We start from the raw sequence: 24532 nt of genomic DNA on the forward strand, positions 1-24532 counted from the left end.
TTTTTGTAGGAGAAGCTGTGCAAGACTCAAATGATAGGAAAGCAATTCCAAAGCACTGCTATGTCATTAGGGCGGCTGGCTTGAGTGTAGGAACTCGAATACATTGGACCCCATTTATTTAATAGTGTCATGGTTTTTTTCAGTGCCTGCACTATGTGACAATATCCTTTCACATTCTAAAGGGAGACTTAAGTTACCTCAGAAAAAAAATCTTAACAGTTCCTCTAAAACTGTGTTAGAACATTAAACAGCTGCTGGCCCTGAAGGAACCAATCAGGTTGGGCAATGAGATCTCACCACAGTAGAATAGGGAAACATCCCAGTAGAAAAAAGGAAGCTTGGCAACAGAACCCTTCATTATTGGAGACCAAACATTTCATAAGGAAAATCTGCAGTGGTCACATGAAGCTGTGTCACCCAGGGAGGAGTCTCAGAGCATTGATAAGAACTTAGCGCCGTTCAATTTTAACAGTTTCTGCAGCAGCTTCGTGTTAAGAGGGGAATCGCTGAAAGGTAAGGGTTTGAAAGAGGGAAATGGTCCTTGAAATATATATTTTGGTGGCAATTGGAAGGTTTGGTTCAGATCTGAGCGGTGAATTGAACATGTCTGAATTTCCTGGGATCAGCAAGACATCTTCAGACTACAGGAAACTCCCGCTGGTACCTGATTTTAATCAGAAAAGGACTTTATTGGAAAGTAGAGGGACGCTGAGTGGGATCGTTATCCCAAAGGACGGTCCCTGCCTCCGAGGGCTGGGTTAAATCTCCGTTTCTCACCGAACTTGTAGAAACGGAGAATTAAATCAAATATATTTCCTGGTTGTTTTGCAATAAGCAAATTAATTAATGAACGATATTAAAGTAAAGTTGGAGCCTCCAGTCGCGGTTTGTGAGATTTAAGAAACTTTTAGTTTCGGTTTGATGTGAACGTGGGTGCAAGTGTAAAATTCTTAATTCTTTTTAATAGTTTCTCATTTTTCTCCCCAACCCACATCGTGCCCCTAGGATTTTATCTTATTTTTAAGGTTTTTTAAAGTTATTTTTAATGACGGTCGCAATGGGAACAAACAGGTCACAGGAAAAGTCGCAAAGTTACGCAGTTTCGCTCCCTTCCCTATCACTTCCTGGGAGGGCACAGTGGGACATTCACCCTGGACACTTGGAGTCTGGGCTGGTACACTGGGGGCATCTGGAGCCTGGGCTGGTACACTGGGGGCATCTGGAGCCTGGGCTGGTACACTGGGGGCATCTGGAGCCTGGGCTGGTACACTGGGGGCACCTGGAGCCTGGGCTGGTACACTGGGGGCACCTGGAGCCTGGGCTGGTACACTGGGGGCACCTGGAGCCTGGGCTGGTACACTGGGGGCACCTGGAGCCTGGGCTGGTACACTGGGGGCATCTGGAGCCTGGGCTGGTACACTGGGGGCATCTGGAGCCTGGGCTGGTACACTGGGGGCATCTGGAGCCTGGGCTGGTACACTGGGGGCATCTGGAGCCTGGGCTGGTACACTGGGGGCATCTGGAGCCTGGGCTGGTACACTGGGGGCATCTGGAGCCTGGGCTGGTACACCGGGGGTATCTGGAGCCTTGGCTGGTACACCGGAGGCATCTGGAGCTTGGGCTGGTACACTGGGGGCATCTGGAGCCTGGGCTGGTACACTGGGGGCACCTGGAGCCTGGGCTGGTACACTGGGGGCATCTGGAGCCTGGGCTGGTGCACTGGGGGCACCTGGAGCCTGGGCTGGTGCACCGGGGGTATCTGGTGCTTGGGCTGGTACACTGGGGGCATCTGGAGCCTGGGCTGGTACACTGGGGCCATCTGGAGCCTGGGCTGGTACACTGGGGGCACCTGGAGCCTGGGCTGGTGCACCGGGGGTATCTGGTGCTTGGGCTGGTACACCGGGGGTATCTGGTGCTTGGGCTGGTACACCGGGGGTATCTGGAGCCTGGGCTGGTACACCGGGGGTATCTGGAGCCTGGGCTGGTGCACCGGGGGTATCTGGTGCTTGGGCTGGTACACCGGGGGTATCTGGTGCTTGGGCTGGTACACCGGGGGTATCTGGAGCCTGGGCTGGTACACTGGGGGCACCTGGAGCCTGGGCTGGTGCACCGGGGGTATCTGGTGCTTGGGCTGGTACACCGGGGGTATCTGGTGCTTGGGCTGGTACACCGGGGGTATCTGGAGCCTGGGCTGGTACACTGGGGGCACCTGGAGCCTGGGCTGGTGCACCGGGGGTATCTGGTGCTTGGGCTGGTACACCGGGGGCATCTGGAGCCTGGGCTGGTACACTGGGACTTTGTAAAAAAAAATGCCGTTAGGTTTACAGTCAGTGTTCTAATACCTGTGGACTCATTGTCAGGGGTACATTTGGTTGAGATTTTTACCTTTCCAATTTACTATACCTTTTCTAAAGGCACCACTCTGACTCACGTTGGATACCATGCGCACTGGCAAACCTCTGGAAGTGGCCATTCATAGTGTGAGTGCCATTGGGTCATTTTGCCAATGTGAAGCCTGATCCTGTCCTAACCCAAGTACTTTCAGTCAGGGGGTCACTGGATAACAATGAGAAGCAGGAACCCTGAGCTCTGCTCATTCAGCACAGAGTAGCTATGATCTAATTGAATGGCAGAACAGGCTTGAGGGGCTGAATGGTCTACTCCTGTTCCTGTGTTCCTATAGCAGGTATTGAACCCTCAGGCTCAGTTATGATAAAGTTTTTCACTGAGCCATCAGGGTAGAGCCACAATGTATTACAATATTATCTTTTTTAAATTATCGAAGTACGGTGAAAATATAAAAAAGATAGGCCCATGATGTCAATGATTTCATCAAGATTACTGGCAGTCCCGGGCAATATACAGGATAAAGCTTGTTATTTATGTAATTATATTACCTGATAGACATTCCTTGCCTCATGCCTTAATTCCAACCTCCTTTTCCCGTCAGTCTTTCCCTGTTTTGTTAAGAGGTCATTGCTCTTCTCTGTTTTTCTCTCGTTCCTCCTAAGTTTCAAATAATCTGTTTTACACACACTTCCTCCTTTCTGCATTCTTGATGTGCTGAAGTCGAGATTTATCACATCAGCTCCTACTGTAACATATTTCTTTCCTAGAACTTTAGACCGTATAGTCCCTTGCTCTATCAGTCTCTGATAGAAGCTGGATAGTCACCATCCCCACTGACTGCACCATCCTGCCAGGTCGACCATTTTGTAATGGATACAAATTTTTCGCTCTAACTTGACCTACTTCTTTATTCAGGAAGTTGCCACTTGCTTTTGTCTCAGTCTGTATTTTAACACTTCTAAGCAAACCACTTACCAGGTAAACAGGTATTGAAAATTGAACATCAGTAGAAATGCAACCAGCCAGGAGGATCAGATGATTGCACAATACAGTAGGTTGTGACCTCCATAAACTTGAGCTCATCCAAAACCCTGCTGCCCGTATCCTAACTCGCACCAAGTCCCGTTCACCTATCACCACTGTGCTTTCTGACCTACGTTGGCTCCCAGTCCATCAACACCTCAATTTTAAAATTTTCATCCTCATGTTCAAATCCCTCCATGGCTTCGCCCCTCCCAATCTCTGTAATCTCTTCCAACCCTACAACCCTCTGAGAACTCTGCAATGTTCCAACTCATCGCATCCCCCACTTCATTTGTTCCACCATTGGTGGGCGTGCCTTCAGCCATCTAGGCCCTAAGCTATGGAATTCCCTCCCTAAAGCTCTTCGCCTCTCCACCTCTCTCTCCTTTAAGACGCTGCTTAGAACCTGCCTCTTTGACCAAGTACCTGTCTTAATGTCTCCTTCATTGGCTCGGTGTCAATTTTTGTCTGATTACACTCCTGTGAAGCGCCTTGGGACGTTTTTCTATGCTAAAAGCGCTATATAAATGCAAGTTGTTGTTGCAAGAAATGCATTTTATTCAGAAATTGGACAGACTTTAAACGCAGGAGAATTATAATTAAGTCTATATTTCAATATCCATAGGAACAAACAGTATCTAACTTATGCGTATAATTTCTCAATTTTTACTTGTTCAAGCAGACACACTATTGCTCCTGCACTGGTGTACCAGAATCCGATCTATCAATTGTAAAGCATTGGGAGGGTCAGCTGTACCTGGTTTCCTGATGTAACAGAGTACAGACTAGCTTCTATGCACAGTGCAACTTGTAATCAGTGAGATCTGAGGCTTTCTGCACAGATAACAACGTGTGAGCAGCTTTTGACAATTGGTTTAGTTCTGTGCTAAACCTTTATTGAGAAAATGAATGTTTTGTTTGAGAGGTTTTCTTGATTGCTATCTGGTGCTAAAATCACCATCAGTTTATCCGCTCTCATATACTGTTACTAATAGTCGTCTATTATATTCAAAAATCACCAGCAGCGGTTAACCAGGGCTTAATTTTAAAAAGTTCAGGCTTTTCAATAATCACAGTGATTAAATTGAAGCTATTGTCTCAATTTTAAATGTGGCTCAACTGCTTTGTTCTAATTAACACCATTTTTGAAGGTGCCATATTTCCTTTGGCAGTCTCGGATTTTGGATCCTGTAACTGCCAACAAATATATGAATCTAGGATTTTGTCGAAAAGAAGTTTGTTATAGCTCGATGCCAATCAGGAATGTGGCAAATATTGGAATTTGCCATGGTAACCTAGATCTAAGATGGATTCCACTCACTTTCTCAAATCCAAAATGGCTTTTCTGAAATACTTGATTTATTTTACAGCTGTTTAAGAAAGAAAGAGCTTCATAGAATCATACAGCGTAGAAGGAGGCCATTTGGCCCATCGTGCCCCTGTCGAGCCTGTGCCGGCTCTTTGAAAGAGCTATCCAATTAGTCCCACTCCCCTGCTCTTTCCCCATAGGCCTGCAATTCAAATGATATCCTGCCTTTCACATCAAATAAGCTTCACAGGCAATTAGTTACTTTTTGAAGTGTAGTCAGTGTTGTTCTGTGGGCAAATGTGGTAGCCAACGTGCACACAGCAAGGTCCCACAAACAGCAAATGGTTAACCTGTTGGATTGTATATTAGGAGTTTCAGACACTGAAGTATTAAGCCAGCTATGATTCTACACAGAGGGGGTGAATTTCCGTGGGGCTTCTTGCGATCATCCACTGGAATTTCAGCGTACGTCCGTGGAAACCCCAGCGAAACAGCGCAAGTGCCGTTTAGGCCTTTCCTCCGGAGTTTCCGCAGATTTACTGCTGAAGTTACAGCAGACGATCGGGAGAATTCTCGTGGAAATTCACCCCAATGTGCCTTTACCGCCTCATTAGCATTCTTTGGGCTCTTCGTAATATTGTTGTCTGACCTTAGAGAAACATTTGGAGTATCTGTGCTGTCTTCCACATGCCAGAATAATATTCTTACTTTGATCATCAAAGGAATTAAGGGGTTATCCAAAACTAAACCACACCTTTTTCCAGCTTAATGTAAAACCAAAGCATGCTGTTGGGTTCCTCAAATACCTAAGTCACTCCAGCCTTGATTCTGTCTCCTTCTGGTTGCCACATCAGGCTAAGCCTAGAGGCGCAGAACCTTGGTGGACTGCTCAACCCCAAGCTCAGATTCTTCCCCACTTGCAATCCAGCACCAAGATTGCTATCTTTCACCTCATTGATTGCCTCAACCCCTATCTCCTTCTACTCCCAAAACACTACTCCATACTTTTATCGACTTTCCCAACTTTGCGCTTTCCAGCCTTCCTGTTTTCACCATCCAGAAACTACAAGTCATCCAGAATGCCATTACCCACATCCTCACTCGCACTTAAGACCATACCCCCATCACCCCTGCCCTCACCAAGCTCTGGTTGACTTTCCATGTCCCAGAGAATAAATTTCAGAATTCTTGGCCTCACCTTCAAATCCCTCCATGATTCACCCCTTCCTTCCTCCGTGATTTCCTATAGCTCTATGTCCCTGTGTGGACCTCCCAGCTCTTCAACACCTGCCTAGTTCTGTGGAATTACATTACATAGAATCTATAGCACAGAAATAGGCCATTCGGTCAATCTGGTCTATACTGGTGTTTATACTCCACATGAACTTGCTTCCACTCTAATTACCTCTTCCCACCCTGTCCCCATAACCCTGTATTCCCTTCTCCCTCATGTACGCATCAAGCTTCCCCTTAAATGCATCAATGCTATCTGCTCCAACCACTCCATGCGAGTTCCACATTCTCACCATTCTCTGTGTAAAGAAGTTCCTCAATTTCTTTATTTGACCTGTTACTGAATATCTTATATTTATCTCTGCTTGTTCTGGACTCACCCACAAGTGGAAACAGTTTCTCCACATCCACCCTTGTGTTAAGGCTGCTGGTGCTCTGAATTTACATTACAGAATGGAAATCAGAGTACCGGGCAGTGACTCTGAAGAACTGACCGTGCACAAGATCAGACTGACACTGTTGTTCAAAAGTCCCAAACACCACTTTAAAACAAGCGGGACATGTTTGATCTGAAGAGTTGTTTCCAAGTTCCACTTGCAACTCTAAGGTCTCTAGCCACAGATCCTCCTCAACGTCAGTTTATGGTGCACACAGAACAGCACTGTGAAAATGGCAGAGTTCAGCTGCCCATGGCCAGAACTCTGTGGTGGAATGCACCATCTAACAATTATCTATGGTGGAATGCACCATCTAATACTCATCTGTGGTGGAATGCTCGTCTATGGTGGAATGCACCATCTAGCGCTCATCTATGGTGGAATGCACCATCTAGCACTCGTCTATGGTGGAATGCACCATCTAACAATTATCTATGGTGGAATGCACCATCTAGTACTCATCTGTGGTGGAATGCTCGTCTATGGTGGAATGCACCATCTAGCGCTCATCTATAGTGGAATGCACCATCTAGCACTCGTCTATGGTGGAATGCACCATCTGGCACACGTCCATGGTGGAATGACCATAAGACCAAAAGAGATAGGAGTAGGAGTAGGCCATTCGGCCCCTCGAGCCTGCTCCGTCATTCAATGAGATCATGGCTGATCTGATTTTTATCTCAACTCCACTTTCCCGCCTTTTCCCATATTCTTTGACTCCCTTGCTGATCAAAAATTTGTCTAACTCAGCCTTGAATGTATTCAATGACTCAGCCTCCACAGCTTTTTGGGGTAAAGAATTCCAAAGATTCACGACCCTCTGGGAGAAGAAATTCCTCCTAATTTCCATCTTAAATGGGCGACCCCTTATTCTGAGACTATGCCCCCTAGTTTTAGATTCCCCCATGAGGGGTAATATCCTCTTAGCATCTACCCTATTGAGTCCACTCAGAATCTTGTATGTTTCAATAAGATCTCCTCTCATTCTTCTAAACTCCAATGTGTATAGACCCAACCTGTTCAATCTTTCCTCATAAGACAACCCTTCCATACCTGGAATCAATCTAGTGAACCTTCTCTGAACTGCCTCCAGTGCAAGTATGTCCTTCCTTAAATAAGGGCACCAGAACTGTACACAGTACTCCAGGTGTGGTCTCACCAGCACCCTGTACAGTTGTAGCATGACTTCCCTACTTTTATACTCCATCCCCATAGAAATAAAGGCCAATATTCCGTTTGCCTTCCGGATTACCTGCTGCACCTGTGTGTTGACTTTTTGTGTTTCATGTACGAGGACACCCAGATCCCTCTGTACCGCAGCATTTTGTAGTATTTCTCCATTCAAATAATATTTTGCTTTTTGATTTTTCCTCCCAAAGTGGATGATTTCACATTTTCCCACATTATATTCCATCGGCCAAATTTTCGCCCATTCGCTTAACCTGTCAATATATCCCTTTGCAGACACTTTGTGTCCTCATCACAACTTGCTTTTCCACCTATCTTTGTATCATCAGTAAATTTGGCCACAAGACACTCTGATCCTTCATCCAATGCACCATCTAGCACTCGTCTATGGTGGAATGCATCATCTAACGCTCATCTATAGTGGAATGCACCATCTAACGCTTGTTTGTGGTTACCACCAGTGGTGCTGTGCCTCTGGTGGCACAAGGAAAAGCCACCTGTAGTGCCACCTCATTGATATTGCACTGGAGCTGCCTCCAGTGGCAACTCTTTAATACAAGCACACCATAACATACTCAAGTTTCTTCACCTTAGAAGTTAGAAAGGCTTCAGAATGAAATAGATAGACATTGGACATAAGCTACAAATTATTACAAGCTTGTAAGTTGAGTGGATTGTACATGAATGGTTGTTAATTGCCTGTCATTGACCGTAGTGCGTTCCTTCTATTAGGTAATTCATAATGAGGACTTCCTTTTCCATTTGCTTGGTGGCGTCCTTTCTGGCTGTTGCTTTCGTGCACGCGCTTGATCCTGAGTTGAATGAAGCCTGGCTGAACTGGAAGTCATTTCACAATAAACAGTATATGGAGGTAAGTGGCTGAAACAAGTGAACTTCAGTCAAATCCTAATATCTAAATATCCATGGCAATTCCCATAACCACAAATTGTGTCGAACTCCCATGGTTTATTCTTGTATAGTCAGTGATGGTACAATGACGGGTCACATTGTTGGGTATTTTCTGCTCCTCTTATTCTAGATATTCTGGCTACTGTATTTTAGACTATTGTCATTGGTAAGTCCTAGCTTCCTATGGCCAGGAGAGTATCTTCACTGGCTGTGATATCCTATTGAGCCAGACCAACTCTCTGCACTGCAAATACAGGCCAGCCTGTACATTGTGTCAGCTCAACACCATTACTTCCCTAATCAGTGGATCTGGGCTGCTGTACCATTATGCTTCCTCTGTATAGTGGAATGTATCCGAGTGTAATGTATCCAAGTTTGCTGACGATACAAAGCTAGGTGGGAAAGTAAGCTGTGAGGAAGACACGAAGGCCCCGATATTAGAGTGGAGGTGGGATGGCAATGGGGGAGGTGGCGGTGGTGAATGGCCGCGCGGGTAACCCGACCAATAAAAAAATGTCCATTTCCCATGTGATCGAGATTCAATTGGTGCCACTTAACGTGGCTTCCGGGTTTGCCATCCGCATCACAGGCTGTCAGCTGGAGGAGCTCTATTTAAAGGGCCATTACTTCAGTTTCCTGGAGCAAACACCCACACAACACAATGGAGCAGCACACGGGCAAGGCTGCTCCAAGATTCAATGATGCCTCACTCCAGGTGCTACTGGATGGGGTGAGGAGGAGGAGGAGGGATCTGTTTTACCCGGCGGATGGGAGGAAGTGGCCTGCCTCTGCCACCAAGAAGGCCTGGCTCGAGGTGGCAGACGAGGTCACTAGCAGCAGCAACATCTCCCGCACCTGGATCCAGTCCAGGAAGTGTTTCAATGACCTAACTAGGTAAGCCAAAGTGAGTACATTTATTGATTCTCCTACACTCCGTCTTCCACATCAGCGCCCCACCCCACAACTCACTATACAGTGCCAACACTACTCTATCACATCACTCCCCACACCCACTTAAGGCTCATCCTCAACGGGAAACATGCTAGGGATGTTTCAAGATCGGACCCCTGCCTTAATGTGGACAAAATTAAGTACTTTAAGTATCTAAATAAATGTCTTAACTATCATCCCGTCGGCTTTAATTGCCGGTGGGACTTCCGCATTCGGGAGGCGCGCGTGCACCCAGACACGTTAGTGGGGAACCCGGAAGTCTGCGGGTTGGAGCCAGGTTCCAAATCCGCTCAGGATTTCCGTGATTTTCGCAGCCCATTCACTCCCAACGCACCCGCTACTTCACTGGAAAATTGAGCCCAAAGAGTCTGCAAAGGAATATAGACAGATTAAGTGAGTGGACAAGAAGGTGGCAGATGGAGTATATTGTGGGGAAATGTGAGGTTATTCACTTTGGCGAGAAGAATAGAAAAACAGAATATTATTTAAATGGTGAGAAACTATTAAATATTGGAGTTCAGAGGGATCTGGGTGTCCTTGTCCACGAAACACAAAAGGTTAGCATGCAGGTTCAGCAGGCATTTAGGAAAGCAAATGCATGTTGACCTTTATTGCAAGGGTGTTGGCGTACAAGAGTAAGGAAGTCTTACTACAGTTGTATAGGGCTTTAGTGAGACCTCACCTGGAGTACTGCGTACAGTTTTGGTCTCCTTATCTAAGGAAGGATATACTTGCCTTGGAGGCGGTAAAACAAAGGTTCACTAGATTCATTCCTGGGATGAGAGGGTTGTCCTATGAGGAGAGGTTGAGTAGAATGGGCCTATATGCTCTGGAGTTTTGAAGAATGAAAGGTGATCTCATTGAAACATATAAGATTATTAGGGGACTTGACAGGGTAGAGGCTGAGAGATTGTTTCCCCTGGCTAGAGAGTCTAGAACTAGAGGGCATTGCTGCAGGATAAGGGGTCGGCCATTCAAGACTGAAATGAGGAGGAATTTCTTCACGCAGAGGGTTGTGAATCTTTGGAATTCTCTACCCCAGAAGGCTGTGGATACTGATTCATTGAATATATTCAAGGCTGAGATGGATAGATTTTTGGATTCTAGGGGAATCAAGGGATATGGGATCGGGTGAGAAAGTGGAGTTGAGGTCAAAGATCAGCTATGATCTGAATGAATGGCGGAGCAAGCTCGAGGGGCCGTGTGGCCTACTCCTGCTCCTATTTCTTATGTTCTTGTATTTCTTTCCGTTATCTTCTTTTGTTCCCCATATGGTGAGTCTCTGTAAGCCCCACACTGGGCAGTTGCCAAGTAGAAGGCAGGAAGGGAAAAATATCTCCATTTAAAACTCCCTGTTGGGCCGAGAGTTTCAATAGAGTCCCTTTCACTTGCTTCATGTATGATATGAAAGCCTGTCACCTGATGGCATTTGTTTGTCTTCTCTCACCGGTGGCAAGGGTAGGAAAGGGAACAGCATTAAACCCCAGGAGTCGTCGCCCCACGCGATAAATGTGGGCCTAGAAGCACATGAGGCAGCAGCTCTACTAAGAGGTGGAGCTGCAAGTAAGTTTCATATCATAGGATCTTACAGCACAGAAGGAGGCCCATTCGGCCCATCGTGCCTGTGCCAGCTTATTATTAATGTCCTAGTCCTACCACGTGCAGCATTATTGTCTGATCTGATAATTTTTTAAAAATGTATCCATTCTCAGGATAAGGGTGTCGCTGGCAAGGCCAGCATTTATTGCCCATTCCTAGTTTCCCTGAGTTTCATACAACTGAGTGGCTTACTACATCACTTCAGAGAGCAGTTAAGAGTCAATCACATTGGTGTGGGACTGGAGTCACCTATAGGCCGGGCTGGGCGGCAGGTTTCCTTCCCTAAAAGACATGAGTGAACCAGTCGGATTTTTACATGGTCACTTTTACTGACACCAGCTTTTTATTTCCAGATTTTTAAAAACTGAATTCAAATTTTCAAACTGCCATGGTGGGATTTGAACTCATATTCTCTGGATTACTAGTCCAGTAACATAGCCACTATACTACTGTACCCGTATTGCATATACAATAGGCCCCAGGAACTGGTAATGTTGGATCCAGCCATATGGTCAAGTGTTCATTATACACTGACAAAGTGGGGAGGATGGGGAATTTTCCTCTTCAGGTGCAGGGATCAGGAAAAGGGGACGGAGACTCGTTAGATGAGGTCGCTGCCCCACTGCACTGCCCTGGGATTTCCTGGGCTGCCCCAGAGTGCTGTTACTGGGCCTGTGCCTGGAGTAGGCAAGGACCCAGCGTAAGAATGTAAGTGAGGCGGGAGGGGTATTTCCCAGCCTCTCAACTCCGTTTCCTCTTCGTGGAGGGGCATCCGAAGAAACCTGGCGGAGGGACTTGTGTCAGAACCATCTGAGGACAGCAGATCGGACAAGGTATTTTTATGTTTGCCTTTCCCGGCCCCAGGACGATCTCAGGTGTCTCGGGACCTTCTTACTCCACTGGACAAATGCAGCCATAAGGCCAGGAGTGTAGCTGTGGGCCAGGCCAGGAAATTTGCATTCACCTCTCTCCTCACTGGCACAGCACGCCTCAGTTATGCTGCAGCTGTCATGTGCTCATGTGGGGCCCAGAGAGAATAATCAGCCTTAATAACCAGATACTATCAAAGCTTCTACCCGTCAATCAGTCTTTTATCAAAATGTTCCTGTGTAACTTGAAGCATTTTCTTCTTTATCTAACGAAACACAATCCCCTCTCCAAAAATGCTTGCAATAGTGGCGCTACTTTGATAAACAATGACTGACTACCACCTGCCGGTCCGGCAGTGCCTCGATTTTCAAATTTACATCCTTGTTTTCAAATCCCTCCATGGCCTCGCCTCTCCTTATCTCTGTAACCTCCTCCAGCCCTACAACCCTCTGAGATCTCTGCGCTCCTCCAATTCTTGCCTCTTGCGCAACCCCGATTTTAATCACTCCACTATTGGCGACCGTGTCTTCAGATGCCTAGGCCCTAAGCTCTGGAATTCCCTAAACCTCTCCACCTCTCTCTCTTCCTTTAAAATGCTCCTTAAAACCTACCCCTTTGACCAAGCTTTTGGTCACCTGACCTAATATCTCCTTATGTGGCTTGGTGTCAAATTTTGTTTGATAACGCTCCAGTGAAGTGCCTTGGGACGTTTTACTACTTTAAAGGCACGTTATCAAGTAATTTACTATTTGTTTGTCCTGCATGGTCCAAATGAACTAAATGAAAATGTTTTAGAAGATAGTTCTTTCTGTGACAAACTACTTGTTCCTGTTTGCATGTGGCTGAAGACATGTTCTGTCACAAGAGACTGAAGCCGTTGATTCTTGTCTGAACAGCAAAAGCAAGATGGCTTCAGGGCACAATCACTTCCCTGTTTCCCACTGCATTTGCACTCGTAGAACCTGATGTGTGAGATTTTCAGCCTCAGCATACCTAGGGCACAGTTTTGTGCCAAAGAAACAGAAATACACGGAAGTGTTTTCAGATTTTTTAAAAATTGTTTTTAACTGCTCTTGAAGGCCTCGACTAGCTCATGCTGAGACGCAAGTACTCGCAACAATTGAATACCTCATTCAAGTGGCCGTTTTTCACACGAGGGTTTAGGCAGCGTGTGTCAACGAGCTAATCCACCGTGGGAGCATCTCAGTCGAGCCCAATTCTGTCCTCAACTATGGTCCACACACATGTATTTTTCCAGCAGAGATTGCTGTCTATAAGAGACCAGGAATGGGAATCCAACCTGATTTCTTTCCCCTCCCTATCCCATCCTACCCACCCACTCTCTGAGTAGGGGGTAGATGTATGTCAAGGGGCAATGGGAAGAGGGAAATGGGAGAGAAAGGGAATAGCATATAGAATAAACACATTAAGAAATAAATCAATTTAAAGAGGAGCTGTACAAATGCAGTTTGTTGCTGTTCAGCAGTGACCTCAAAACACCTCTGGAGTTTTAGGCTGTCAAATCACAGCTGTAAACGACCAGAGTGCTAACGACTGAAACACCCAGTACCTTCCTAACGCAGGAAAAACAATTGCAATGAAACAACATTGATCACTTTCAACAGTTCCTTTCACTACACTGTAAGAGCGAGCCTTTGACAGTGGTAGTATTCCTGCCTCTGAGGCAGAAGGTGTAGGGTTCGAACCCCACTCCAGCCAGTCCCGGCGAGTGAGGTCACATCCAGTCTGGTGGGTGTGGGTCCCCCTCCCTCTCATCGTATGGGTTGTGGGAGCCCATAAAACCTTCCCACCATACAATACTAACCATCCTATCGGCTGGTATAAAGATGGTTACGGCCATGGAAGGAGCATTCACGTCATGGCCTGTCAGACTGCGAATCAGCCTGCGAATCTTTCCACTATTTCACACAATTCTCAAAGGGAAGTTTGTGAAGATATATAAACAGCAACTACATTTTAAGGAGCTTTTAAATATAAAGTTACCATGTAGCTTGTCACATGACCAATTTGTTTTCCTTTTTTTTCTCTAAGAGCGAAAATAATTACAGGAGGATGGTGTGGGAGAAAAACTTACAATTAATCCAGCTTCATAACCTGGAGCACTCGATGGGGAAACACTCGTTCCAACTGGGAATGAACCACTTTGGAGACCTGGTGAGTGGGAATACAACTGTTGTGTTACAATAAGTAATTGGGCTTCTAAGATATGTGGTATAGGCTCAATCCCTAACCTATACTGCGTTACCCAATCTCAGTCAGGGAGGTAATAGGGGCAGTGGAATTGGCTTCAGTGCCCCTGGGCCAAGGAAGGGGAAAATCGACCAGGAAGCCTGACCACTACCCGGCTAGGAGACTTGTTGGGAGGTCCTTGGGACCAATGTACATCTCTGGCCAGTATCGGGTCGGTGGTTGGCGTGGAGCTCCACCCACCTGATGGTGTTGGCAGGAGGACCGATGGATTTTAGTGGTCGGGCCTCATTTAAGTAAAACAGGCCGTTTGAGAGGGCGGAAAATCCGACAGGGCAGCCATTAATCATGGTGCTGCAGCGGCCCTTTAAAGGTGGAAGCGTCGGGAGTGAAACAGAGCAGCAAATTGCAGCGGCTGGGTAATTGTAGCAACGTAAAGGGGATGAACATACGGAAGCCTCTAAGGCTCAAAACACTCAAGAGACTGAGAGTCAGACCTGCTTCCAGCTTTCCCTGACTGCAGCCAAGGATCCCTTTAAATACACATGGAAATGGCTGCCTCCTGATCGCCACCACCCGTTGGGCGGGTTAAGGAGGTGGTGGTGGCATCGGGGGAATTGATAGTGCCAGTTGACCGCTAGTTGCACGTATATTTTTGACCCCTGATTGTTTCCAATGGGAGCACTGGCCGCCTAAGTCAATGCCAGCCCGAAAATCGGAACAGGTAGACCTCCAGCGGCAAGTTGGCAGAATTTTTCCAGACTTCCCTTCCACTGCTGCCCCATTTATGCCTAAAAACAGGCAGTAGAGAGACGACAATCGTCCCCCATGTGTGTGGATATCAAATGAGGAAAAGGATTAAGCTTGGCTATAATGCTTGAATCGTCCGAAGACATTTACTGCCTAGAGTCATCAAAGACCCACCCTTCAACCACTGACCTTACTCCAACCTCCTTTTCCTCTCTAAGGCCCATGAACATGTTATCACTTCCCAATTCGATCAAGGCATGGAGCTGTGAGGTGATGTCATGTTTAAGCCTGGGCAGGGGCATCGCCAGCCAGGGCTCTCGCTCCTGATCTCCATTGAGCAACCCCGAGCAGCATGTGTGCCTGTGTGGGCATCAGGTAGGAACAGGATGGGCCTCAGCTGTGATGCCGAAATGGTAAAATAACCTGCTAACACTCACTGTCTAGGCTCACACCTAAAGAATGGCCGGCACAGACACGATGGGCCGAATGGCCTCCTTTTGTGCCGTAAATTTCTATGATTCTTAAATGCAAATAGATTCCAACATGAGTCACGAGGTTTGGAAGAGAAGAAAAGGGGGGAAAACTCAGGGCAGGGGGGAGTTCTAGTTTCATTACTCATTCCAACCACTCTTCATTGAGTATATAGGAAAGAATCAGTATAATTATCAGCAGATTGAAGGAGTGGTATGTTAATTGGTATTCAGCCTGAAGTTCCTGTTCCTTACTAGAATGGCTATGATTGCCAGCTGCAGATTGGACCAATCGCAAGCTTTTCATGGCTAAAAAATCACAATGAGAGCTGCCGTTTCCGATCTGCTTATTTGCTTTGTGGGTTTTGGGATTTTTTTGTGCCGGCCCTAACCGTAACATCTGTTGACCATTACAGACAGTTGAGGAGTTTCATCAATTTATGAATCGACTCCATTTACTTGAAATTAAGAACTCAACCAGGAAAGAGCCTGCTTCAACTGGGTCCAAACATTTCAGACTTCCAACGAGCGTTGACTGGAGGGATAAAGGTTACGTTACTCCAGTGAAAAACCAGGTAAAATGATGAGATGAATGATGGCTAGGGTACCTGAAGAAACCTGTAACTGCCTGGAAAAGGAAGGATCTGAAACTATTTTTGTGACCTTTCTTTGGTGATTTGTTTCTCCTCATCAATGTGAGGTGATATTTAAAAAAAAGTATACACTAAGTTAGACTCATTTTTTTCCCTTTAATTTCTACCTGGACTGTACCCTCGTTATTGTGCTGTCCTTATATATTGATCCTTATGACCTCTGATTTCTCCACATGCAGTGTTGCACAGTGTTAAATTCACAGCTACTATAGGCCTGGGATTTGCACGGGAAAGTGATCCCGGCAATTCCGCTGGGATCGTGCCCAGTGATTCCTTCCAGCGCTGACCCTGCCACAGTATGTGGGGTCATGGAGAGAGCGTATCTTTTGCAAAGACCTGTTGTGTGCACCCCAATTATATGGACACATCCTACACAGGCTGGCAACTCTGGCATTTTTCTACCATCTAGGGGGTGGGGGGCGTGGTGGGTTTGCCCAATTCCTCCTCCTCTGGGAAAAACAATTTCACAATCTCTTCGGTCCCTTTACAAATATGTACTATCTTCAGAGTCTAGGCTGGTTTCCTGACATAGATCCCCCCACCCCCCAGTGGGCTTCACTTGTGCCCTTCAGGAGAGTGGTACAAGTCATTTAACTGGGTGTACCAGCCGCCACACTCACGTTGAGTCCCACAGGCTGGGGAAGGGGGAGCTCATAGTGCTGGGAATCCCCGCTCAGCTCCTTCTGACCCAGGGGAACATGTCTGGGATTCCGGCCCAGACAAGACCCCCTGGAAACTCCCAGAGACGGCTGGAGTTATGACAGGAGTTTGCCATGAGCTGTGTGCAGCCCACGAATCCTGGATGCCCTGCTGCCCCACCCAGGCAAATCAGTCCTGTCTGTGTTAGATTTTTTACTCGCTGGTTGGTCCTGTTTGAAGTTTGTGGACCTGGAGGTTTTGAAAGGACTGTTCTTACTGCCTTTGCCTTATTGGTGGATAAATCCAAAATGATAACAACAAGGTCCGTTAGCATCAGCAACTTGAGATAAATGGGAATTAATGGGACCAGGGATTGAAACTTTATATGTGGCCCCCTGAGACTCCATGGTGTTCAATTATGTGGCCCACCAGGACAAAAACTGTGGACGCAAAAGAGTAAATTTTCATCTTCACCTCCTGGGCTGTAATCTGGAGGAATGGATCGTCCGCCTCTTGTAGAACCCGCCCAATTTTTATTCCATTGTTTAAAGCTACATATCCATGGATGTTCCCTGCACCACAGTGTCATGTCGCAACTGTGTCCCAGAACTCCACAAGATATCCTGGAATTTGGCACTTGGAATTGACCTAGATATTAAAGTCCGGATTTTAACTCTCAGCGGGAGTAAGTGAGGGAGGGGGCCCAGCCAGATGGGAAACCGTCCGGCCCTCTGGAACATGAGGCTCCGGAGATTTTAACTCCTGGGCCTCATCTGGATGGGCTCCGTCAATCTCCTGCCCAAACCTGGTGGGTAGCACTAGCTGGCCGGCCAGTGGGTGCCAGATTTTGGGTGGCAGGAGACCGCTGTCAGGGACCAGTCAGGTTAGTGCTTAGGAAGGGGGGGGGGGGTCAGAAGGGCATCGCAGTCGAGGGGAGGAGGGAGGGGAGGCCCAAGGTTTCCTTCTGGGGCCCAGAGGAGTGGGCGGATGGGTTTAAAATCAAGGCTTAAGTCCTCAAAAACCTACATTTGTACAATGATTCCCATCTTTCTGTTGGCTGACCACTTTATCTGTGGTAGCGTCTTGTACAGGCAGATTTGCCTATCGCCTCACATCTTTCTCAGATTGACGTGCTTGACAGGGGACCCCAAGCCTGTGCCTGGGACATTCATGAGCCAAGAGTTTCATAAGTACGGCCTAAAGTGACTCATCATCCCTCCCTCTGGGTAAGTGCCTGATATCTGCCCAGTGCCTCCCTTGTTAATGTATAACTCCAATATTGAGAACAGGCATATGGAGAATCAGAGGCATGATGCTGGAGATATTTGTTCTAATTTTCTCTCCAAACTGGGTCACCCTACAACATGCACCAATCAAGGCCTTGAAGCTACACAGTTGACCTGCAGTAAAGCCTCCATCAATGCTGCATTGAGTCTGATTGCTCCGGGATAACCTTATCTCTAACCTTTCCTAATCCCAGAGCAGAAGCACCTGACTTCAACTAGATGCTTCTCTACAGCAAAATAACTGAGATTGGAGGATCGTGAATGTGAATGGATGTCCTACCAATTCTCGCTGGACCTCTGATGACCCACCACCTTGGAGCTCTTTCTTTTGCTTATAGTTTTAAACTATGGTTGCTGTGTATCATCTTCAAGCCATAATATATCTAAAAGTTGCACTTGACATATTACAATTATGACTGCATTAATATTATTACTGTTATTAATGTTTCCAGGGTCACTGTGGCTCATGCTGGGCTTTCAGTGCAGTTGGTGCACTTGAGGGACAGAATTACAAGAAGACAGGAAAACTCATATCATTGAGCGAGCAAAACCTGGTTGATTGCTCCAATCCAGAGGGCAACCATGGATGCAATGGTGGGCTGATGGAAAATGCCTTCAACTATGTACAATCTAATGGTGGGATTGACACAGAGGATTCTTATCCGTACACTGCATCTGTAAGTTTTTGTTTCTTTAAATTGCTGTCCTCCTTTTCTGAAGGTATTGTTTCACGCTGGAGTACAGTTCCACGATTGTCAGCTGACCACTGTATGTCACACAAATAGCCCTTCTTCATCTCTGAGCTTTAACATTGTGTCCATTCAACCATTGGATCTTCAGAAATAAGTTCGATCCTGTCCTCTCTCAATTTCCGTAAGTATACTTTCCAACATGGATCGTTGGATAATAATTAGGAGCAGGATATCCAGCTGATTTACTTTTCCTTAGCCTGGACACTGAGGTCAACTGTAGCACCGCTCATCACTTTGCCAGCTGGGATCAGCCAACTCTGCATAGACAGGGTTCATACCTAGGTCCTTCCTGATCTAGGTAGATCAGTAACACATCATATGACCCACATACTAACTCAGTCATCAGGGAGTGTGAATTATGTTTTCCATAAACTTTTCTTGCATTTGATGTATGTAATTTACAAATTTTAAAGCCCTGAAATTACAGCACACAAATACTTAATGAGTTTGAAATGATGCTAACTAATCTCCACTAAAATAGCAGAGAAAGGAATTCCAACTGGACTCCATGTTAAGAGTTCATACACTAGGATCCTCTGGCATGATTTTGGGGACTTAATTTGATTTTCCATCTCAAATGGATAATTTTGTCAAGAAAAGTAAGAGCATAATAAAATATTCTTGTCAGAAATATTTCCCAGCAATCAACTGCAAATGATTTTTTGATAACTTGCATTGTTGATGGTCAAATCACTAATCCTTCTGTGAGGGTGAGGTCATGCCAGTGACATGGAGGACACTGGCACTGGGGATCTCTACTAAACAGCACAAAAATGGACCCACTTTATGGGATTAAAATGCATATAGTAAAGAAAGAAGAAAGGACTTGCATTTATATAGCACCTTTCATGACCTCAGGACGCCCAAACCGCTTTACAGCCAATGAAGTACTTGTTTGAAGTGCTGCATCTTTAGCTCCAAATATGCTGCCCCACAAGTTCTTTCTCCTCCCTGCACCCTTAGCGTGTTGAAATGAAGAGTTATCCTGCAGTCTACTACATTTCATGATTCATCAGAACTGATTTCCTCTTATCGCACTTGGGAAGCTTACCTCAGCAGAGCACATAGAGGAAATTCAGGCGGGGAAGATCACACGCACAACAGGCCCCACATCTCTTTTTCCGTCCGTTAATTTAATTGGGAGGAAGATTGGGCAATCTGTGGTACAACGTTTGATTCTCCCTAGCTGTATTCAGCAGTGCGCTGAGCCCAGGCCATCCTTTGGGTCCAAGCGCAATAAGAGGAAATTCTACTCCACCTTTAGTCTCTATCGCTCCTTTCCACTTTGGTGGTGTCCTTCACTCCCATTTTTGGCCCTTCAACATGTTAATGAATTTAAAAACACCAACTGCTGTCAGAACAGAATGAATGTCCTCGAAACTCAGAATTAAACGTGAACCTTAAGGTTTCCTCAAATTGGCTGGCATTTTTAATTCTATTGATTTTTTTAAAAAACCTGAATGATGGATAATAAATTTTGCAGCTGTCTGAAATCTGAGTTGAGAGTTGAGCCCTGCCCTCAATGTGACTGCAGCCTTTATCAATTCGGTTCTTAACTGGGATTCAAGTCTACGCCTCAAAGGTTAAATAATCTTGACTGATAGCTGGAATTATTTTACTGTGAAGATTTGTTTTTTTTAAACAGTTAAATATTTTTCTTATTTTCCTCTCTTATAGGAAAGTACCTGTAAGTATAATCCCAAAAACAGTGCTGCTACTTGCCATGGTTCCAGGTTTGTAGCCAGGGGCAATGAAGCTGCGTTGGCTCAAGCTGTGGCCACAGTTGGACCGATATCAGTCGCCATTGACGCAAAACAAAGATCATTCCAGTTTTACAGATCAGGTAAAAAGTATGACTATGTATCTGGTACTTTATGTCCGTCTAATTCATACAGGTCCTGGATCAAAGCTTTTGGTCACCTGTCCTAATATCTCCTTATGTGGCTTAATGTCAAATTTTGTTTGATAACGTTCCTGTGAAGCGCCTTGGGACGTTTTACTACTTTAAAGGTGCTATATAAATGCAAGTTGTTGTTAAGCAATCCCACCCATCTTTTAATCTGTGCAGCATATGTTGTTTCTTTCACTTTACCCATTTAATAGGAACTGGAATAGGCCATTCAGCCCCTCGAGCCTGTTCTGCCTTTCAATCAGATTATTTGCCCACCTCTGCTCCATATCCCTTGATACCCTTACTCAACAAAAATCTATCGATCTCAGTCTTGAAAATTTCAATTGACTCCCAGCATCCACAGGGGAGAGAGTTCCAGATTTCTGCTACTCTTTGTGTGAAAAAGTGCTTCATGATTTCACTCCTAAATGGTCCAGCTCTAATTTTAAGATTATGCCCCCTTGTTCTGGATTCCCCCACCAGAGGAAATAGTTTATGCAATCTGTCCTCAAAATACAACCCTTTAAGCCCTGGTATCATTCTGGTGAATCTGTGCTGTATCACCTTCAACTTCAATAAATCTTTCCTGAGATTCGGTGCCCAAAACTGAACGCAGTACTCCAGATGGGGCCTGACCAAGGATCTGTACAAGCATCATTTCCTCACTTCTGTATTCCAACCCCCTTGAGATAAAGGCTAACATTCCATTAGCCTTTTTGATTACTTTTTGTACCTGTGCACTAGCTTTTAGTGATCTGTGCACATGGACACCAAAATCCCTTTGCTCCTACACAGCTCTTAGACTCTCACCATTAAGAAAATATTCTGATTTGTCTTTCTCAGATCCAAAGTAGATAACCGTACACTTGCCCACATGAACTCCATCTGCCATAGTTTCTCACTTAAGACTGTCTATGTCCCTTTGTAACTTCCTGCTCCCTCCTATCTACAACTTACCGCACCTCCCAATTTAGCGTAATCTGCAAACAACTCTCTATTCCTTCATCCAAGTCATTAATGTATGTGGTGAAAATCTGAGGCCCCAGTGCAGACCCTTGGGGAACATCACTTATCATATCCTGCCAATCAGGGTACATTCCCTTTATCCCTAATCTGTATCTTCGACTCTTTGTGTGAAAAGTACTCTCCTATCTACCATCCCGACATACACTCCTATCTACCATCCCAACATACTCTCCTATCTACCATCCCTACATACTCTCCTGTCTACCATCCCTACATACTCTCCTGTCTACCATCCCTAGATACACTCCGTTCTACCATCCCGACATACACTCCTATCTACCATCCCTACATACTCTCCTATCTACCATCCCTACATACTCTCCTATCTACCATCCCAACATACTCTCCTATCTACCATCCCAACATACTCTCCTGTCTACCATCCCTACATACTCTCCTATCTACCATCCCTACATACTCTCCTGTCTACCATCCCTACATACTCTCCTGTCTACCATCCCTACATACTCTCCTATCTACCATCCCAACATACTCTCCTGTCTACCATCCCAACATACTCTCCTGTCTACCATCCCTACATACTCTCCTGTCTACCATCCCTACATACTCTCCTGTCTACCATCCCTACATACTCTCCTGTCTACCATCCCAACATACACTCCTATCTATCCTTCCCTACATACTCTCCTATCTATCCTTCCCTACATACTCTCCTATTTACCATCCCTACATACTGTCCTGTCTACCATCCCTACATACTCTCCTATCTACCATCCCTACATACTCTCCTGTCTACCATCCCAACATACTCTCCTATCTACCATCCCTACATACTCTCCTGTCTACCATCCCTACATACTCTCCTGTCTACCATCCCTACATAGTCTCCTATCTACCATCCCTACATACTCTCCTGTCTACCATCCCTACATACACTCCTATCTACCATCCCAACATACTCTCCTATCTACCATCCCAACATACACTCCTATCTATCCTTCCCTACATACTCTCCTGTCTACCATCCCTACATACACTCCTGTCTACCATCCCAACATACTCTCCTATCTACCATCCCAACATACACTCCTATCTATCCTTCCCTACATACTCTCCTATCTACCATCCCTACATACTCTCCTATCTACCATCCCAACATACACTCCTATCTATCCTTCCCTACATACTCTCCTATCTACCATCCCTACATACTCTCCTGTCTACCATCCCAACATACTCTCCTATCTACCATCCCAACATACACTCCTATCTATCCTTCCCTACATACTCTCCTATCTACCATCCCTACATACTCTCCTGTCTACCATCCCTACATACTCTCCTATCTACCATCCCAACATACACTCCTATCTACCATCCCAACATACACTCCTATCTATCCTTCCCTACATTCTCTCCTGTCTACCATCCCTACATACTCTCCTATCTACTATCCCTACATACTCTCCTATCTACCATCCCTACATACTCTCCTATCTACCATCCCTACATACTCTCCTATCTACCATCCCTACATACTCTCCTATCTACCATCCCTACATACACTCCTATCTATCCATCCCTACATACTCTCCTGTCTACCATCCCAACATACTCTCCTATCTACCATCCCTACATACTCTCCTGTCTACCATCCCTACATACTCTCCTATCTACCATCCCTACATACTCTCCTATCTACCATCCCTACATACTCTCCTGTCTACCATCCCTACATACTCTCCTATCTACCATCCCAACATACTCTCCTATCTACCATCCCTACATACTCTCCTATCTACCATCCCTACATACTCTCCTATCTACCATCCCTACATACACTCCTATCTACCATCCCTACATACTCTCCAATCTACCATCCCTACATACTCTCCTATCTACCATCCCTACATACTCTTCTATCTACCATCCCTACATACTCTCCTATCTACCATCCCAACATACACTCCTATCTATCCTTCCCTACATACTCTCCTGTCTACCATCCCTACATACTCTCCTATCTACCATCCCAACATACTCTCCTATCTACCATCCCTACATACTCTCCTATCTACCATCCCTACATACTCTCCTGTCTACCATCCCTACATACTCTCCTATCTACCATCCCAACATACTCTCCTATCTACCATCCCTACATACTCTCCTATCTACCATCCCTACATACACTCCTATCTACCATCCCTACATACTCTCCAATCTACCATCCCTACATACACTCCTATCTACCATCCCTACATACTCTCCAATCTACCATCCCTACATACTCTCCTATCTACCATCCCAACATACACTCCTATCTATCCATCCCTACATACTCTCCTATCTACCATCCCTACATACTCTCCTATCTACCATCCCTACATTCTCTCCTATCTACCATCCCTACATACTCTTCTATCTACCATCCCTACATACTCTCCTATCTACCATCCCAACATACTCTCCTATCTACCATCCCTGCATACTCTTCTATCCACTATCCCTACATACTCTCCTATCTACCATCCCTACATACTCTTCTATCTACTATCCCTACATACTCTCCTGTCTACCATCCCTACATACTCTCCTATCTACCATCCCTACATACTCTCCTATCTACCATCCCTACATACTCTCCTATCTACCATCCCTACATACTCTCCTATCTACCATCCCTACATACTCTCCTATCTACCATCCCTACATACTCTCCTATCTACCATCCCTACATACTCTTCTATCTACCATCCCTACATACTCTTCTATCTACTATCCCTACATACTCTCCTATCTACCATCCCTACATACTCTTCTATCTACTATCCCTACATACTCTCCTGTCTACCATCCCTACATACTCTCCTATCTACCATCCCTACATACTCTCCTATCTACCATCCCTACATACTCTCCTATCTACCATCCCTACATACTCTCCTATCTACCATCCCTACATACTCTCCTGTCTACCATCCCTACATACTCTCCTATCTACCATCCCTACATACTCTCCTATCTA

The 24532-nt window shown here is 45.7% G+C and overlaps 2 protein-coding genes across 2 annotated transcripts in view; one reads left to right on the plus strand and one right to left on the minus strand.

Moving 5' to 3' along the window:
• The first annotated feature begins 324 nt into the window (after positions 1-324).
• Positions 325-24532, plus strand: part of LOC137299372 (procathepsin L-like) — a 31192-nt gene continuing 6984 nt past the window's right edge. The window contains exons 1-6 of the mRNA XM_067968069.1: positions 325-513; positions 8272-8410; positions 13921-14043; positions 15713-15871; positions 18327-18551; positions 20304-20469. Coding sequence (XP_067824170.1) covers positions 8282-8410; positions 13921-14043; positions 15713-15871; positions 18327-18551; positions 20304-20469 — 802 coding nt within the window. The 5' untranslated portion in view covers positions 325-513; positions 8272-8281. The remainder of the gene's footprint in view (positions 514-8271; positions 8411-13920; positions 14044-15712; positions 15872-18326; positions 18552-20303; positions 20470-24532) is intronic.
• LOC137299502 (uncharacterized) lies at positions 1118-2269 on the minus strand. Its single transcript, XM_067968288.1, has one exon. It carries the CDS (start codon positions 2267-2269, stop codon positions 1118-1120), a length of 1152 nt encoding a protein of 383 aa, XP_067824389.1.

This window comes from Heptranchias perlo, chromosome 29 (assembly GCF_035084215.1).
Source record: "Heptranchias perlo isolate sHepPer1 chromosome 29, sHepPer1.hap1, whole genome shotgun sequence".
In the NCBI taxonomy this organism is placed as follows: domain Eukaryota; kingdom Metazoa; phylum Chordata; class Chondrichthyes; order Hexanchiformes; family Hexanchidae; genus Heptranchias; species Heptranchias perlo.